Raw genomic sequence first — 19,337 nt, 5'->3', positions numbered from 1 at the left:
GAAGAAAAAAATATGTTGACATAATGGGAGTGAGTTATATTTTGCCATTAAAAGATCTAAGTCTCTGGGATGCCAAGCAAAGAATGGGATTACTGAGTTAAACCTCACAAAATCAGTATCTCAACAGCCTTTTCTCTCGATAGACCCCTGGGAGAGGCTTTCCAGAGTCTTACCATGGCAAAAAAAATCTTGCACTAAAAATCTGAGCACTAAGAAAATCTTTGGATTCTCTTAAGCAAGTAAAGAAAACTGAAAATGAAAAGCAACTGAAGGGCAGTGAAGATGACAGCTTTATGGATAACTGTAACATAAAAATGTCATTCTTTTTGCCCAAATTATGAAGAACAACGTCTGTATGATTTTGTTTCCACAGTTTGTGGCACCTTAACCTTTAGTAGTGAATAATTAACCTGAGTAAAATATTTTCTACTCAGCAATTGATATATATTTTGAATATTTGTTCCAGGTGAAGCAATCAAATTAAACTCAAACAAATAATTAGAGAAAAATACCTACATAATATTTACATAGTGGAGGCAGGGCTGTGGTGCTGGTTAAGTGCACACATTACCATAATATCCACATACAAATTGAGGAATCATGGGGCCAATAGTGGCACAACCTATAAAATGCACATGTTACAGTTGGGGAAATCTTCTTAGGCGTAAATTCAGATTCTTACTGAGGGAAATTATATATACTGAGTTTAGGACTAGGATAAGGAATTAAGGATTACAGGAAAGAGTAGGGGATTTACATTCTGAGGAGAGGGTGACTCATCTAAGGAGAAACAGATAGTCTATTTTGCCTGCCCTATTTCTCTGTAAGATTATATTCAGTAAAATTTCTCATTCTGCATAAAACTGCTATTTTTCATTTTTCTGTCAATATTTAAGTGTATATAAAATTTCATATAGCCTGTAGGGCATCCATTAAACTTAAAATAATCTACATGCCAAAGTGATTCATCTTCCAGAAGGCCTGTGGGACAAATTGAGGAGGTCAGTCTTTCAAAAGTATCTCCAGCATATGATTTCATTGAATGTGTTCTTAGCTTTTCTTAAAGACCTCGAAGAAAATGTCAAATACCACTGTTCCAACAGCTCTTGCTTATATTACACTGAAGTATGTTGACCACTGCTTTAAAAATGTACCATCATGAAAAAAAGTGTGCTCAAAATAATTTCTCACATTGAAAATTAAAGACAAGGGGCCAGATGGTGTTGCACCTGGTTAAGTACACATGTTACAACGCTCAAGGCCCCGGGTTTGAGACCTCAGTCCCCATCTGCAAGGGGAAAGCTTTGCAAGTAGTGAAGCAGTGTTACAGGTGTCTCTCTGTCTCTCTCCCTCTCTGTTAGCCCTTCCCTCTTGATTTCTATCTTTATCCAATAAATAAATAAAAGTAATAAAAATTAAAAAAGAAAATAAAGCCAAGTTTACTTATTCTGAAGATAGAAATAAGCTAGTAGATTTTAGATTTCATATTGAAGAGAATGTCTATATTAGCCATTTACAGTCTTTATTTGAAAAATAAAATCGTATCTCCTCACCCATAGATGGGTAGCTTTATGAGCAGTGGAGCTGTACTGGAGGTGCCTTTCCTTCTCTCTAGCTCTCCCTCTTTCTCTCTGTTTCTATCAGTAAAAGAAAGATGGAAAATAAAAAAGAAAAAAAAAAGAAAAAAGTGTGTGTAGGGGGAGAGAGGGGAGAAAATTACTCACCAGGAAGATAGCACAGTGTTAGCACATAGTTCCTGCATTTGGAGAGGATCAAGGTTTAATCCCTAGCACTAGCAGTAGAAATGAGCTGTTTTTTAGTTAAAAGAAATAAAAAAATACTATCAAAGTCAACAAACATTAGTCATTGGATGTCATAGAGTGACAGGTAAGTTTCTTAGGAGCGCTGTCTACTTAAAAAACAAATCCCACAAGTTTATTTAAATTCGATCTGATGCTTGTAAACATACCGTATCCATATATGTTACAGTTTTCTAAATGAAGTTGTATTTTTATTTTTTTGAGAATGAAAAGCCCACCATTATGATTTTCTCTTTTCAGGGGGGAGCAGAACATAATATTCCAGTTGTTGTTTCAAAAATATCCAAGGAGCAACGAGGTAAAAATGTCACTCCTTTGTAAGATATTGTTGCTGAAAAGTGAGATTATACTTAAGAATCACAAAAACAGCTTGTGTTTTAGCTCTGGCTTCCCCATGACCAGGCAGAAGAGACCAAGTTTGATTCCTGAAACTATTCCCTTAAATACTCCAGGGGAAATGTCTATAGATAAAGCATATCAGAATATATGATTTGGGTGACTCAAGGACTAAATAAATTTTATTAAAAGGCCACAACAAATGTAAGCAGTTCCATATGCACATATAAAGTTAGTTATAGGAGTCTCTATGCAGACATCTAGCAAAGGAGACAAAAAATTGCACTCATTTGGCAACTATCATGTACATCATTATTCCTCACCCTAAAATGTTATAAAATATAAACAAATTATCAAATGCAAGTTATCTTTATCATATGAATGGCCATCTAGTTGAAAAAAAAAACATTGACAATGTGTGTAACAGATTGATTTAATTTTTCCTATTTATTTTATTTTATTATTATTTTTTATTGCCACCAGGGTTATCACTGGAGCTGGATGCTGGCACTATGAATCCATTATTACTGACTGCTATTCTCTTTTCTTTCTTCTTCCTTCCTTCCTTCCTTCCTCCCTCCCTCCCTTCCTTCCTTCCTTTCTTTATTTCTTCCTTTCTTTCTTTATGTTATTTGATACAACAGAGAGAATTTGAGATATATGGAGGAAGAGAAAGAGAGACAGAGAGAGAGAGGGAGAGGGAGAGGGAAAGAGAGAGAATGAAAGAGGGAAAGAGAGAGAGAGAGGAACCTACAGACCAGGGTCTTTGCACAAGGCAATTTTTGAGCTCGACTGGTGCCACCACCCTCCCCACCCTCCCCCATGGATTGGATTCTTAAGTCTTAACTTTTCCATATAGTTTTTGAGATTATTTAGTCACCCATCTAGAGTAACTCTTGACAAATGTGAAATCTGAAATGATCAAATTACATAGACATATCTTAGCTTGCATTGAAATCATTTGGCTTAATCGTCTCATTTTTATATTTCCATTCGGCGTTGATTTTTTAAAGATGCTAACAGTATAAACCATTTATTTTCCTTTTTTGAAAATCAGTTTTGCCTTTATTTATTCTAAAAATAAGTCCTATTGTTCACATAAAAGAGATAGTGATGCATAATCAGTTATCCTTTTCAATTCATAGCGGAACTTTCAGGACTACTCTTTATCGGGGATGCAATTTTACAGGTACATTTTTTATCATTATTTCCAATGTACAAAAACAAAACTAATAAAAATACACCTTATAGCATGCCATGTGAACCTACTTCCTCTTTGTTGTAGATAAATGGAATTAATGTGAGAAAATGCAAACATGAAGAAGTGGTGAGTTTACTTTTTCTTAGTATAATATTTTTTGTTATGCAAATGAGGATTCAGTTGCTTAGTGATTGTTTTATTAACTAGGAACATATAACTTGGTCTGTTATGCTACCAGATTTCCAAATGATATTTTAGTTTTATTTTCTCTAACAAAAACACATAAATAAGTACTCCCTAGTACTACTATTTAAAGAATTATTTAGGAGAACGAGGCTGTTTTCCCAATATTTTCCAGAATTTTTTACCAAGTATAGTTCTAGTTTATATATATATATTTGTACATATATATGTAATTTTACAAATGTTTAAGATTGTATAAACAATAAAGTAAATGTCTGCCAAATCCCATACAGTAGCACAGATGAATGGAAAAACATTTAAAGGCTGTGTGTTCACATGTATGTGCTCACAATGTGTGTGTGTGTGTGTGTGTGTGTGTGTGTGTGTATAAGCAAAACCACAGGAAATCTGGGAGAATACAGAAGTACTTAATCTGAAGACAAAAAGTTTTAGCACTAGACAGAATGATTATCAATATCTTTGTAGTATTTTCTAGAATATTGATACATGCGCAGATGTGAAGTTCTGTCTGTCATTCACTATAATTCATACAGTTTTAATTTTATCCACCAAGCCAACTCGTTCCATTATAAGTAGCCTCTAAAGTATTCTTTAAGAGAAGCTGGGAAGCAGGAACTTCAGTTGGGAATGGTGAGGTGACAGAAGGGAGCAGGGCAGTGACAGGCATTTGGGAAGTGTCAGTGAGGTTGACTATTGAAATTCATAGAAATATCACTGAATTTCTGTATTATTGGCTCACTTGGGAAAGAATAGAGGAAAAATATTTTAAATATTTATGCTCAAGTGAAGCAAAATGAAAAAAATGTGGAAAACTTTATTTATTTATTTATTTATTTATTTATTTATTTATTTATTTTACCTCTCCCAGCTCTAGTGTATTTGGCTTTTGCATATATCACTCTTCTGTTATAAGCTACTTGGAGAACACTATTTTGACATATTTACATACACTTCACAAAGGCAACCTAAACTGTCTTTGGAAAGCCAGAGTTCTTAGAAACAGAGGGTTCTTTATTATGAGCCCTTGAAATAATTAATCAAAGTTTGTTAATATTCATCACTTATCTTTGTTTTCCAAAACCTCTTTATTTGAGTCACCTTATTTCCACTCCATGGTGGACATAATATAAAATGTAAGCATTTGAATTATCAAATGTCCTACAGAGATGTACAGAGAAAACTGGCATTTTAAGAAAAATTTTTTTTCAGTCAGATGAGAGAACAGCACAACATGGAGCACTTTGTTCTGTAGATCCATATGTAAATTTTAAATATAGCCATGCCAGCAAAGATATTTTAGCTTTGCTCTTTTATTTCTAAAGCACAAAGTGATTTTAAACTAATTATACAGGGAGCAAAAACAAGTACATTCCCTTTTAAACCACATGCTGTTAGATGTTTGCAATTTGCTCTTCAGGTGCAGGCAGAGCGCTTAGGCAAACTGTGATGGAGCTTTGATTAAACAGATCAGTGTGGCATAACAGATTAGAATGCAAGTATTGCCACTTCCTAATGATGTTGCTCATTCTTATTTAAAGAAAAGAAAGTTAGGATTATATTGAAAATTATAAGTGACCCTTTACAATGGAGTTTTTTTTTTTTTGAAAGACCGAACCTTATCACTTTTGAAATATAGCTACTAATGTTAGTTACGAGTCTTCCATTTGCATCAGTGACTAGATGCTTTTGTCCTCACAGCTAATAACCTAAGCAAATAGACTTTCATCTCTACAAATGCAGATATTAATTAGATGTTTAAGAATAGACTTATAAGGCCAGGAAAGAGCATGAAAAGCTTTGAGGATATAGACAGCTCTTTATAAAATATGCTCGTCATATACTACATTTCTTCACAAAATTCAGGAATAAACTGGGTAGTTATGAGAACTTGTTTGGGCATGTAGCTTTTCTTTCATCCACCTATACTACTCCCAGGAATTGCTAGTAAGTGTGTGTTTGCCTCTCTTCAATGAACTTCAGTCCTGTGAATTTCTGAACAGTATTGCTTTGATTTCTATATTGGAGCTATAAGACTCAAATCGGTATAGAAGGAGAACCATGCACTGTCTTCTCTAGGGACTCAGTGGATTTGTTAATAAAATGATTTGATTAATGTCATATACACCACCCAGATTCAAGCATGAACCCCATCCCTACTGTGCTAGAGGAAGCTTTGGTGCTATTATGTGTATTTCAGTTTGTCTCCTTATCTCTATCTCTCTTTTGCTATCATTGGCTTATGATGTCAGATTTCAGAGTACAGGTTAATACCTCTACATGTGAATAAGAGATTAGTTTCTCAAAAAATGAAAATAGTGTATCATCACTGTCTGATTTCATTATTAAATATATGTTTTTACATGTAAAAACATACTAAAATATGTTAGAGTATTATTTGTAAAACTACCCAGTAAAGTGTGCATTTCCCAACAAATTGTTCCAACCTGTGTATCTTGCCATAATAAGGATCAGCTTGGAGTGGTGAAACCCTGGTGATTGTATATATATATATATTTAATTGAATGTTTAGAATTAGAGCCTCTAATCATTTACATCTAATTCCCATGTTATGTTACAGTATACTAGTGTAGGTGTATGTAAATCAATTCTGAGCCTCAGACAGGCAGTGCAAGTAATACTCCCTGGAAGATTTCTAAAGAAGAGGCACTTTCAAATTTTCTTCTGTGAGGACTATATCAATTGTCCAGTGTTGTTTTGGGTGAGACAAGGCTTTAAAACCCAAGTTCAAGTCCCTGGTTTCCAGATGCAGGGGGAAGTTCGTAAGAGGTGGAACAGAGTTACAGCTATCCCCCCCTCCTTCTCCTTCTCCTCCGTCTCTCTCTCAAACTCTTTCTCTCTTTCTCTCTTTCACTCCTTATCCCTTTCAACCTCTCACTCACTGTCAAAACATTGACCACCAGGAATGGTAGACTTATGTGAGAACTACCTACAACCATAACCCTGGTGAAAAAGAAAGAAAAAGTCTTCTGAATACTATCTATTTGGGATACACTGGGAGTCCTCTATTGTCAGAATTGTTAAAGAAATTATTAATTGGTTGAATTACAAATTATCTTTTATGGGGGGCCAAGCTGTGGTGCACCTGGTTAACCACACACATTACAGTACTCAGGACACAGGCTCATGCCCTGGTTCTCACCAACAGGGGGGAAGCTTAGAAGTGGTGAAGCAAGGCTGCATGTGTCCCTCTGCCTCTCTTCCTCTCTATCTCCTCCACCCCTCTCTCGATTTCTCTCTGTTTCTATCCAATAATAATAAATTGAAAAAAAATCTTTTACTTAATTGCCAACAGTTCTCAGTATGTTCAGAGTTTGGAGATAGTTTTTAAACTCAGCTGATTTTTTTTTAGAATCAACTGAATCCTTAGAAAATCTAGAGACTGGGTGGTGGCACAACTGGTTGAGTGCACATGTTACAGTGTGCAAGGATCTGGGTTCAAGCCCCTGGCCCTCACCTGAAGTGGGAAAGCTTCACAATAGGTAAAGCATTACTGCAGGTGTTTCTTCTCCGTCTTATCTCCTCTCCTATAAATTTCTCTGTCTTTCTCTAAAACAAACAAATAAAAATATATATAAAGCAAATCTAATCATTTTTTCTGCCATCAAGGTTATTGGTGAGGCTCAAAGCCTGCAGTATGAATCTACTGTCCCCAGCAGCTATTATTATAATTATTTTACTTTATTTTATTTTTTAGATAATTCAGAAAGAAACTGAGAGGTAAGGAGCAGAAAGAGAGAGAGGAAGAGAAAGAGAGAGAGAGAGAGAGAGAGAGAGGCATTTCCAAACCTGCTTTACCATTTGTTAAACCTCTTCCCTGTAAAGAGGTCAGGGGGGTTTCAAACCCATGTCCTCATACTTGATAACGTGTACTCATTTGGGTGTGCCACTCTCTGGCCCTATAGTGGGCTATTTTTCTCAGAATTAACCACCAGCAAGGATAATCATATATAAAAATAGTTAGTGCTGGGAGTTGGCGGTAGCGCAGCGGGTTAAGTGTATGTGGCACAAAGCGCAAGGACCAGAGGAAGGATCCCAGTTTGAACCCCTGGCACCCCACCTGCAGGGGAGTCGCTTCACAAGTTGTGAAGCAGGTCTGCAGGTGTCTATCTTTCTCTCCTCCTCTCTGTTTTCCCCTCCTCTCTCCATTTCTCTTTGTCCTATCCAACAACAATGATATCAATAATAAAACAAGGGCAACAAAAAGGGAATAAATAAATAAATATTTTTTTAAAAATTAGTGTTTAGTCATTCTCTTGTGAAACGTTAAGTGAAATGACAAAAAGGTAGAGAAAGTCATCTGCTCTGTTTTTTATTTTGAAAGTAGATTAAATACCAGAATTTGCAGTGTTTCCTTAACTTTTCATTAACAGTCTTGGAAATTTCTTCTCCACTTGACTCACAGATCTATTCCCTCAGTGTAGTTTGAATATAAACAGTACATTCCGTACTAATTCAATGTATATGCCTGGCTACGGAGTCTCACCAAGTCTTTTTTTATTATACTATACAGCTCAAAACTTAGATTTTTCAACTTTCATAATAATGGAACATAGTCACTCTGATATGCCAATTACTGAACAGGGTCCTGGTCATTTTCTACTTGGAAGAATCAAACTGGGCATAGGCAGCAGGGTCACAGAGATCAAGTCCCTTGAACTGAAAGAAGAAAATTATAGGTGAAGTGGTATACAGACATAGGTAGATATTGCCTTCATAGCTTGGCAATGACTCTTCTCAGTTAGTCTCTTGCTTTTTCCTGGTTGGAATAATGAGAGGGCAGTAAGTCTTATCTTTTTCATAGGTGACATTTTATTTTCCAAATGATTAAACTGAAAGGCAAGAAGAAAGTGCTTGAGAATGGAAGTTTGAAGAACTGAATAAAAAATATATTAAGGCATTTCCCGGCTATGTAGCATTTCTCTTTCTTATCCGAATGATAAAAACTTTGAAATACATCACCATCTTTGCCTTCCCTAACTAAAACATTCAACCATATTAAAAGAACACACATTTGCAAATAGAAAAAATAGTGAATTCTAATTGGCCTATGGGCCTTGATAATAAAGTCCCATCAACAGTAATTGATATGTAATCCTGATATAAAATATTATTAATAAGGCTGCTCTGTAAGAGAAGATGGGGAATATTTTTTATTACAAATTTTCTTTAAGTCTAAAAATATTCTAAAAAATAAAGTTAATTAAAGCTGAAAAATAAAATGTTTCTGTATATTCTCCTGTGTAAATAAATACATAACCCAAATCATGTTGCAAAAAAAAAAAAAAATGCTGAGACTTCTCATACTTTTTTCTTTTGGATACCTAAAGACTCCATAATTCTTATGTCAGGATAGAGATTAATAGAAAAGAAAAGAAAAAATATATAAAATTCTTACAGAGAAAATACCTTCTAAATATCAGAATCCCTAGAATGCTGCACTGCTACACCTAAGAAAATGTCTCTCAGAAAAGTTTCTTTCCTGTTTATTTATTTATTTTATCAGAGCACTGAGCAGCTCTGGTTTATGGTGGTGCCAGGGATTAGACCTGAAAACTGGGAGCCTTAGGCGTGAAAGTATAACCATTCTTCTATCTCTCAGAACACTTTTATTCCTCCAGAAGTGCACAATTATAGATATGGCATACCACAGAAACAGTTCTGTAAGAAAAGTGTTCAGCAGAAATGATGATTGCCAGGGTAAGCCATAACTAAGAGAATAAAACGGAGTTGGCTCAAGAAGGAATGAAGTCAGGAAAAAAAAGAAAAAAAGAGCTTTAGACAGACAGAAACAATAGTTTCTAATCATATGGGCACATCCAGTGGCATCACAGATAGATATTCATTATTTGGAATTTTAATATTATTTTTTTGTTATGTTGTGAAAGTTTGTGTTTTCATAAATGACATGTTGAAGTTCTAACAGTGTGATTAGTCATTTTAGTAAGTAAGATCATTGGGGGGAAAGGCTTAGATTATGAGTCAATGCCTGTGGAATAGTATTTATTTTTCTCTAAAAGAAGGTCCATGGAGCTACCTACCTCTTTGCTAATGAGTTATAGAGAGGTGTGTTACCCCAAAGAGAGCCCCGCTACATAAAGCACTCTGTTGGTGAACTCCCAGTTTCCAGATCTCTAAGAAATAAATGCTTTTTTTTTTTTTTATGGTCCCCATCTGTAATATATATGTTAGAGAATGGGCCCACTGTCCTGGAAAGTCCAGGCCATTATTTCCATGAGATTCGAGTGGGTTGACCCCCAACTCTCTAGGTCAAGAGAAGGGCTGATTCCTCCAGCCTCTGGAATTTATGACAGCTGGATCAGACATGGGCACCTTTCTATACATGCCACCTTCCCCCTTTTCCTTTTTTAATCAAAAGACATGGATTACTGTGTTAACTTTAAAAGTCCAGCAAACATTGCTCAGCTTTTCCCTTCTCTCTTACTGCTCTAAAGTGCCTGCAATTTACCTCCGGAAAAATGTCTATTGTAAAACCTATGATCAAATAGTCTGCTGGTAAAAATGTAACTATGCATTGTCTTGCTCTGTGTTTGGATTAATGGATACCCCAAACCTTCCCCCTTGTTGGTATGCTTTAAAAACCCCTTCTGTTTCATTTGGTTTAATCCCCCCTGCATTCTATTTACATAACACTGTATTCTATTTACATAACCTCTGTTAACAAGCACCACCTTCCCTCCAGGGCACTGGTGGTTTAGTGGTAGAATTCTCACCTGCTCTGCTCCCTCTCCTTGTCATACCCTGATTTTCACCAGTCACTTTTCTCTCCACCCTCTCTGCATCGCATCCTGTTCCCACCCTACTGGGCTAGTATATTTATAAGGACAAGATTGTTTGTAGTTTTAGTTTAGCTTAGCTTGGTATAGATTGCGCTGCGTCCTGCATGAATAAAGAGATACTGGGTACAACCCAGCCATGAGTTCCGGGTCGTCTGTTACCCACCCATGAAGCCAGCCCGGTGAAAACAACACCCCCTGAGTTATGGCCTATATCTACCTGCTTTTTCTTTTCATAAACGAATTGTCCCACTGAGGCTTTCCCAGGGCTGATTGCTTGTCTCCCTGCACACTTTGTGTTTGGCACACTGAGCTACCCCAGGACCCCTGGAAGCCACTTTTGACCAATGTCTCCCAACAGCCAGACCCAGAGTGCCAGAGTGAACTGGTATATATATATATACCAGTTATATATATATATATATATATATATATATATATTACAGCAATGAAAGGGAATAAAGTATCTTCCCATGTGATAAATGTTCACTAAAATTAAAATGAAATCAGTGGTGCAAAGGATCAGAATTAGACAAGCTGTTTTTAAGTCTCCTCCTTTTCAAAACACAGGTGTATGGCAATAAGCAGTATTGTTGATAAAATTATTTGAAAATAGAATTCATACTTTCATTGTAAAGTGAACTGATGAAACAAACCTGAAAAGCTGAATCAAAAAACAGTTGCTAGCAAATATCCATGATATAGAGCTCAGGAAGAAGCTGGGGATAAAGACATAGCACCAAGAACAGTAGAATAAATTAGATTTCAACATGTCTCAGAGTATTCAACCCTAGGCATGGGGGGAAGCAAAGGTGAATGAAGTAAAGTAAAGTTGATATAAATTTTCAGAATACCATAGTTCTCTACATTTGACCTTTTTGAAACTTTCAGAAATCTGGCAGACAGATTTATCAGATTTTATTTATTTATTTTTTAACTACTAACAGAATAGATTTAACTTTTATTTCCTCTAGTGAAGCTAATCTTAGAAAAGATAAAACTCAGGCTGGGATAGACAACATAATGGTTATGCAAAGTGACTCTTGTGCCTGAGGCTCCAATTCCCAGGTTCAATCCCCTGCACCACTGTAAACCAGAGCTGAACAGTGCTCTGGTAAAAGAAAAATAAAAGATAAACATGCAGCACCACATTTGGGCTCACCACTGCAATCTTGGTGTTCACTAATAATTTCATCTGAGAGAGCCCAGTGATTGGTAAATGATGACTACAGCTATCAGTTCACATTTAGTGCCTACCTTGTAAAACTGCATTGACATAAAGTAAAGGACCTCATCTAGTACCAAAACAAGGGCTATAATAGAGAGAAAAAAATAAAGGAAAAGAGACACCATGAGGGTAAAAATTAGATGCACTAAAACAGTAAAATTTAGAGGTGGAAAAATTATTTAAAATGTTATATATCTTAAACATAAGAGCATTAATATGCCTTACACACTAAAATCTAATAGCAATTTTGAGAAAAAAAATTATAAGGTATAAAAATATTATGAAATATTCCGGAAAAACTCCACAATATTGAATGCAATAGCAACTGTACAGAAAAGATGAGAGATATTCCATGCCAGAATTCCAACACAAAGCCCATATACTTTTCATAAATAAAACATATGGAATAAAGCAATGAGCTTGTTTTAGGAATGATATAAGAAGAATATCTAAGTATCATGCATGTATTTACCAATATAAACAAAATGCCAAGGGTAAGGTAATGAAAGGGTATCATTTCAATACTTTCATGCTTCCTATGGAATAGCATCTATGCTTCCTTGACACTTTTAGCACTCTAGAATGTGATTTATTCAATGGTGTGTGTGTGTGTGTGTGTGTGTATGTGTGTGTGTGTGTGTGTGTGTGTAGAGAGAGAGAGAGAGACAGAGAAAGGTAGAGGAACACAATGTTTGTGTGTATGGGGGGGGGGGAAGATCCTAAGATGCCATTTGTCATCAGATCACATCAAATATGCAGACCATCAATGTAACTTCATCACCATTGATACTAACTTTGATTTCCTGGATGACAAAGAGTTTTTCAGGTTTCTACACTCTAAAGTCACTTGTCATTCCCTTTCTATAAAGTGCTTTTTGGAAGGAGGTCACTATGAATAGGCTGTACTTCAGGAAGTGGGGGGAGGGTTTTACCCTCATATAGGTGAACTGTATACATGAGTTATTGGGAATTCTGCTACATAGATTTGTCTACTTTTCTCAATTTCATTTATTCAGTCACTCGGATGTTGATGGCTTTGTGGATATTTACTTTATATGTTGGCTTAATTGCTGTGTGATTTATCTTATTGTTCAAGTGGCTTCATATATTGGTAGTTCTTCTGTTTAGTTTCAGCACTACTTAGAAATAACCCCCATACAGTAAAGTTTTTGAGTCTGTTTTAAACGGTCACAGTTGTTTAAATTAAATAGGATTTAAAAAAGCTTCATCAGAACTGGTAATTCATTCACCAGTAAGATAACCTTCTGCAGGCAGAGATCTTATTTGAATTTCTACTTCTTAAAGATTTTATTTTTTGAGAGAGAAAGGAAAGGGACAGAAGGAGGGAGGGAAAGAGAAAGTGATCAAGCAAATCAGAGCACCACTGACACATGTAGTGCTGGGGATCAGACTCAGGGCCTGGAGCTTGAGAACCCAATGTTTGATCCACTATACCACCTTCTGGACCACTATAGTTCTGTTTTATATTCAAGTTTTACAGATTTCACTCAATACTAGAATTATATGAACTGTGTCACTACTCCAACTCCTTCATTTATATTGTTCAAACATATATAATATTATTAGATTTTTTTGTCACATACTGCACGGTATCTTCTGACTGTCTAAATATTAGTTATACAATTTGCTTATATAAATAGTAACTCACATTTTGACTAAAAAATTCTAACTTTATTAAGTGAAGAGCATCATGTATATGCTATTATAGTATCATCCAGAATGGAAACACTGATCTTAGAAATCTATCCTTCATCCATTCCTCCATCTGTCCTACCACATCAGTAACATCTGTATATGATATTGTCAATCCCTCTAGCTTTTCCTCTACCAGAATGTCATATATTTGAAATTTTGATAGAATATAGTTTTTTCTTTATTTTTAGAGCTAACCATACTTATTTAAGGCTAACCCATATATTTTCATACCCCAATAGATAATTTCTCAATGAACACTGGATAGTACTTCATTGCTATGTAATGTAATATTAAACCTCTATTCCACAGTTTGGTTATTCATTCACCTACCGAAGGCCATCATTCTTGCTTCCAATATTTTGGTGTCTAAGTAAAGCTGTACTCATAAATATTTGCACTCATTATCTATCTGTGTTATTGACTTTCAAATCAATTTGATTTATTTTAGGAAATCAACTGCTGGATTATATAGTAAGATTTTATTTAATTTTTAAACTCTAGTCAAAAAGGTTTCATGATTTTCACAAAGTTGTGTTTTATAATCAGGTTTATAGAATGATTTTATTTCCATAACAAGAATTAGTAAAATACATTTAATTAATTAGGAAAGCACAAATGTTTTCTTTATATCTTTTCTGTTAAATTTTATTGAAAGAAATGTTGTAAAATGAGAAATTTCAGAGCTGATTTTTAAATTATATATATGAGGCAAAAATTAAAATTGTATTACTTATTAAAAAAGTATTGAGTATAACAAACACATGGAATCCTCTTAGCTAAAAATAATGTAGTAGATATGTTTTTCATTCTGTAAAGACTGTGTCTGTGGTATGAGATAACAGCACCCTCAAGAGAAAGCAATAAAACTTTGAAGCCATATATTATTTCTAATATACAGCACAAGGTACAATCAGATGGTAGTAACAGACAAAGGATAACATTGGCTTAGCTTTTTGATATTTTAAATTCTTTCCCTATAATTTTGTGTTCTATATTTTTCAAGCATGTGAAGGTTTTATGTAACAAACAGTTAGGGCCACATCAAAGGAGACTTTGAAATTTCACTTTTTTTCCTTTGTTTAGAACCATCGAGATTATAGGACTAAAGGGCTGCATTTTATAGTCCTTGTTGTTCCTCTCAACTTAATGAAATAAAGGACAGTATTTACCTTGGATGCTTCCATATTGACAATTGAAATATGGCTGGTTATGTCTCTTTTTCTTTTCTTTTTTAAATTATCTTTATGTACTATTGGCTAGAGACAGCCAGAATTTGAGAAGGAAGTAAGTGGTAGAGAGGAAGAGAGACAAAGAGACAATGGCAACACTGCTTCACTACTCATGAAGCTTTCCCCCTGCAGGTGGGGACTGGGAGCTCAAACCCAGGTCCTTGCACATTGTAACCTATGCACTTAACCAGGTGTGCCACCACCCAGGCCCTCGTTATGTCTTTTCTACTTACATTTAAGAGAGTTTGGTGTTTGACTTAGATAATGTCTTAAGAATTATGAGAGTTGTCCCCCCTCTTTTTCCATAGGGTAATATAAAAAAAAAAAGCCATGCTATTTATGGTTTCTGCTAAAATGCAGTATTTTCTGGTAGTAGTCTTTATATATTTTTTCTAATTTGAGAGAGAGAGAGAGAGAGAGAGACCAGAACTTTGCCCTGGTTGATGGTGATACAGAGGATTGAACCTGGAACCTTAGAGCCTCAGGCATAAAGGTCTTTCTGTATAACCATTATGCTGTCTCCCCCACCTAATAGTAGTCTTGTGATTTCTGCATAGTGATGGAAGTGAGAGGGTCAATTTAAGTACTGCACAGAAGTAGTGCCAGTCCTAGGCTAAGGGTTATAGATGCATTTACAGAGTTTCCCATTTATGAAACTCAGCAGCATTGTCAGCAGCACTGTTGCGATTTCCCAGTCCAGTGATCTGACAAATTATTGCCCCAATCAATCTGTCAACATGTCATTTCCAAGCTTCCCCTTTTGCTCACTAAGTTGTGGTTGTGAGTAGCTCGTTTTAGAGTATTGCTGCTCTAGGTTGCTATGGAAACCAGGGCAATAATAGATATGGAAGGAAAAGCTTTTTTTTCTCCTCTTGTAACTAGCAAAGATGAACTCCTATCCTTTCCAGGACTTCAAATATAGCTAAAGCTGGTGAAGTGAGAATCAGGGAATTTCAAACACATTCATTCCTGCAGTCTTTAATATTCCAGCTGGAGGAGCACATCTTTACCTTTTCCCAACTATTTCCCACTTGCTTTTCATAGACAATGTTTGTGTGAATTGCACTCCATGGTTTTCTGCAATGTTTTTTTCTTTTCCCATCTGAAAATGTCACTTGTGAGTTCACATACATTCCTCTAAAATGTCTAGATGAGACTTGGTCATTTCAGTATTGTGTCTCAGGTGACTAACCCATACATTTCAGAAATTGGCAGGTGCATAAAGAGACTAGCTATATTCCCAGTTACTAAATCATCACTATGATGCCACATGAAAAAAACAAACATAAGGTTTCAAATGACCTCTGACAAAATGAAGCATCAGGACACAATAGAGCAAATATACTGACAGCAAACAATGCTAAACATATTGTCATGATTTGTTTATTTCTTTTCTTGCAATTTCACTGACTTGAGAGTATGATATAAGTATGTTAGAGAGGAATGGGAATGGAATATGAAATTGGGTGTAGGAATACAGAGGATTTTTCATAAAATACTTTTGTTTTGTGTTGCTTCTGTCATTCAGATGCCAAGTGACAAGTGTTTATCTAGGGACTGTGTTGAAAAAGAAATAGCAGTACTCAGTGTAGAAAGTACTAAGAGTTATATATGACAAAAGGCAATATAGTTTTAAGTTTTCTTTTTCTTTTTTTTTTTTTAATTTTTTATTTAAGAAAGGATTAGTGAACAAAAGCATAAGGTAGGAGAGGTACAACTCCACACAATTCCCAACACCCAATCCCCATAACCCACCCCCTCCCATGGTAGCTTTCCCATTCTCTATCCCTCTGGGAGCATGGACCCAGGGTCGTTGAGGGTTGCAGAAGGTAGAAGGTCTGGCTTCTGTAATTGCTTCCCCGCTGAACTTGGGCGTTGACTGGTCGGTCCATACTCCCAGTCTGCCTCTCTCTTTCCCTAGTAGGGTGTGACTCTGGGGAAGCTGAGCTCCAGGACACATTGGTGGGGTCTTCAATCCAGGGAAGCCTGGCCAGCATCCTGGTGGCATCTGGAACCTGGTGATTGAAAAGAGAGTTAACATATGAAGCCAAACAATTTGTTGAGCAATCATGGATCCCAAGCTTGGAATAGTGGAGAGGAAGTGTTAGGGAGGTACTCACTGCAAACTCTAGTGTAGTCCTGCTTTCAGGTATATATTTTGCAGTAGTTTATGGATACGTGTGCACATAAGCTCTCTCTCACAGAAACTGATGTATATCTAGGTTATGGGACTTTGTTAGAAAGTGAACTACCTGAGATGAAATTAGAGTGTACTATTAAAGGAAAGGTCTCACCCGAGTAATGAAGCTGAAGGGTTGTCATTCCACACGTGAAGTCTCTGGATACATTCTGAGGTGAAGCATGTTGAGGTAGCAATCGTTGCTTTAGTTTTAAGTTTTCTAAGTGTCATTGTTGTATAGCCTCAGTAACTCTCATATGATGTAAATGAAGATATTCATTATTACAAATTAAAATATATACACTTTATTAGGAAACATATAATTATATTTATAATTATTTGTTTATATATGTGTATATATGATATGAATTTTACACAATCTGCTTTTTTTACTTTTAAAATAGTCAAATCTCCAACATTTTTGTAGATACTTGATTTCTTTGAAGACTTAAGAATTTTAATGAATTAATTTTTAATTGATTAACTATGATTAATAAGACTGTGGTATAAGAGGGGTGCAATTCCAAACAATTCAATTCCCACCACCAGGGTTCCATATCCCCACCATCCATTAAACATTTCCCTGTCCTTTATCCCTTTGGGAGTATAAACCATAAATTTTTATGGGGAGTGGAAGGTGGGAGGTCTGGCTTCTATAATTGCTTCTCTGCTGGACATGGGCATTGACAAGGCCATCCATACCCCCAGCCTGTTTCTGTCTTTCCCTAGTGGGACAGGGCTCTGGGGAGGTGGGGCTCCAGAACTCATTGGTGAGGTCCTCTGCCCAGAGAAGTCAGAGTGATGCCATGGTAGCATCTGCAACTTGGTGGCTAAAAAGAAATGATATAAAGAAGAACAAATTATTTAATAATCGGTAACCTAAAGGTAAAATGAGATTTGGGGTCTCCATTTTGGAAAAAGCTAGGAAGTCTATTTTAGGTATATTCCAAGGGGCTAATGACTTTACTAATTTTTGTCTGATCCTGACAGCTAACATGCAGGTGGGCTAAGAGTATTGTTTGGGAAGATGGTGTCAGAGTTGAGAATAGTAGTGGAAAACTAGGTCAGGACAGAGAGAAACTTCCAAATATGGGAAAAGTATATACATATCATTGACTATAAACCCCACAGATATGACCTAGGGGTTATGTCTAATCATATTTAATGAATTAGTTTTCATAATATATAGATTATGTGGTATTTTTATGGCAGCAGGGAGTTTACCTGAGACCACTTGCATGCAAGTCCTGTATGTTAACCTCCCTCTGAACTTTTTCTCTGGCCCTTTTAAGACTGATATTGAAAGGAGTTATTAAATTATAGAATTATTTTTTTTCATTTTTCATTTGTAATTAATAGGTTACAAGAGAATAAGTCTACAGTGTACAGTTACATAGGACATCTACCAACAAAGTTCTGTATCTCTAACTCTCACACCTCTCAAAGATAACCACTATAGTTTTCACGTCTTAGAAACAGTTTGCCTGCTTCTGTTTTCTTTTTCTTTTCCCATGTTCCTCTGTATCAGATTCAAATATGAGTGAAGCCATCTTGTAGTTGTCTTTCATCTCTTTTCTTATTTTTCTAAGCATAATCATCTCCAGTTCCTAGAATGGATTTTTGTTTGTTTATTTTGTTGTTTGCCTCCAGGGTCATCACTGGATCTCCATCTCAGCACTGGAAATCTCCATCTTCTGAAGCCTTTTATTTTTTTCCTCCCTCTCCCATTTTATTTGACAGACAGAGAAATTGATGAGAGAGGAGAGGAAGAAAGAGAACAAGAGAGACAAGTAGACACATGCAGACCTGCTTCATTGCTCATGAAGCTTCATCCCTGCAAGTGGGGAGTGGGGGCACAAACCTGGTTCCTTGTGCATGTTCTTTTACATATTACTATGTGCACTGAACTGGGTGTGCCATCACCCAGCCCCAGTTTTTTCCATCATGGATTTAACAGCATATGGAATAGATTGTTTTCTCTGTGCTCATTTAGTACGTTAAAATCGGGATATGCACATGTATCTACAAGTATTTGAGATTTCCAGACTCCCAAAGAAGCCAATGCTTTCTTGTGGCAGTTCAGCTGTGTTTCTCTCTGTGCAAACGTTAGTTTCCAAGGAAATGCTGGCATAGCCCACTCTGGGGGCCCCAACAATGCTGCTAATGTATCAGAGTATTTAGACTGTACTGAATTTGAATCACAGGGGGGATCAAATTAAAAATTCAAAATAGCATATTGAATGACTCACATAACAGACTAACATGATAGTATATGACAGGAAATAGTACAAACACTTCTAAAATATTTACTTTCTAGCTTTTTTTGTGTCAACATGTTTTAATAATATGCATAAACAAATATTTAGCTACTGCAGCTGCAAATGTAATGTGGGTGTGATAGTATTTGGCTTTTTCAGATCTTGATAATTCATTATATAAAAGATGATTTTATGCAGAAATGTTTAAAAATGAGGAAAAGTGCTATGATTTCTTTCTTTCAAGGGTTGTGATTGTATGTGGTATACTATTTACAAACTAGACATTTACATTGCAATAATTTTTGACATGAATTCAGAGTAAATGGGTGCATAAGTCATTTATGTATAATG

General features: G+C 35.8%; 1 protein-coding gene across 2 annotated transcripts in view; it reads left to right on the top strand.

Annotated features, from left to right (window-relative positions):
* Positions 1-19,337, top strand: part of SNTG1 (syntrophin gamma 1) — a 333,984-nt gene that overhangs the window by 91,274 nt on the left and 223,373 nt on the right. For both annotated transcript variants that reach the window (XM_060198528.1, XM_060198531.1), the window contains 3 exons: positions 2,061-2,118; positions 3,302-3,345; positions 3,442-3,483. In XM_060198528.1, the coding sequence (XP_060054511.1) occupies positions 2,061-2,118; positions 3,302-3,345; positions 3,442-3,483 (144 nt within the window). The remainder of the gene's footprint in view (positions 1-2,060; positions 2,119-3,301; positions 3,346-3,441; positions 3,484-19,337) is intronic.

Source organism: Erinaceus europaeus, chromosome 1 (assembly GCF_950295315.1).
Source record: "Erinaceus europaeus chromosome 1, mEriEur2.1, whole genome shotgun sequence".
NCBI lineage: Eukaryota > Metazoa > Chordata > Mammalia > Eulipotyphla > Erinaceidae > Erinaceus > Erinaceus europaeus.
The sequence above is the reverse complement of the archived record's forward strand: the minus strand, read 5'-3'. Positions and strand labels throughout refer to the sequence as shown.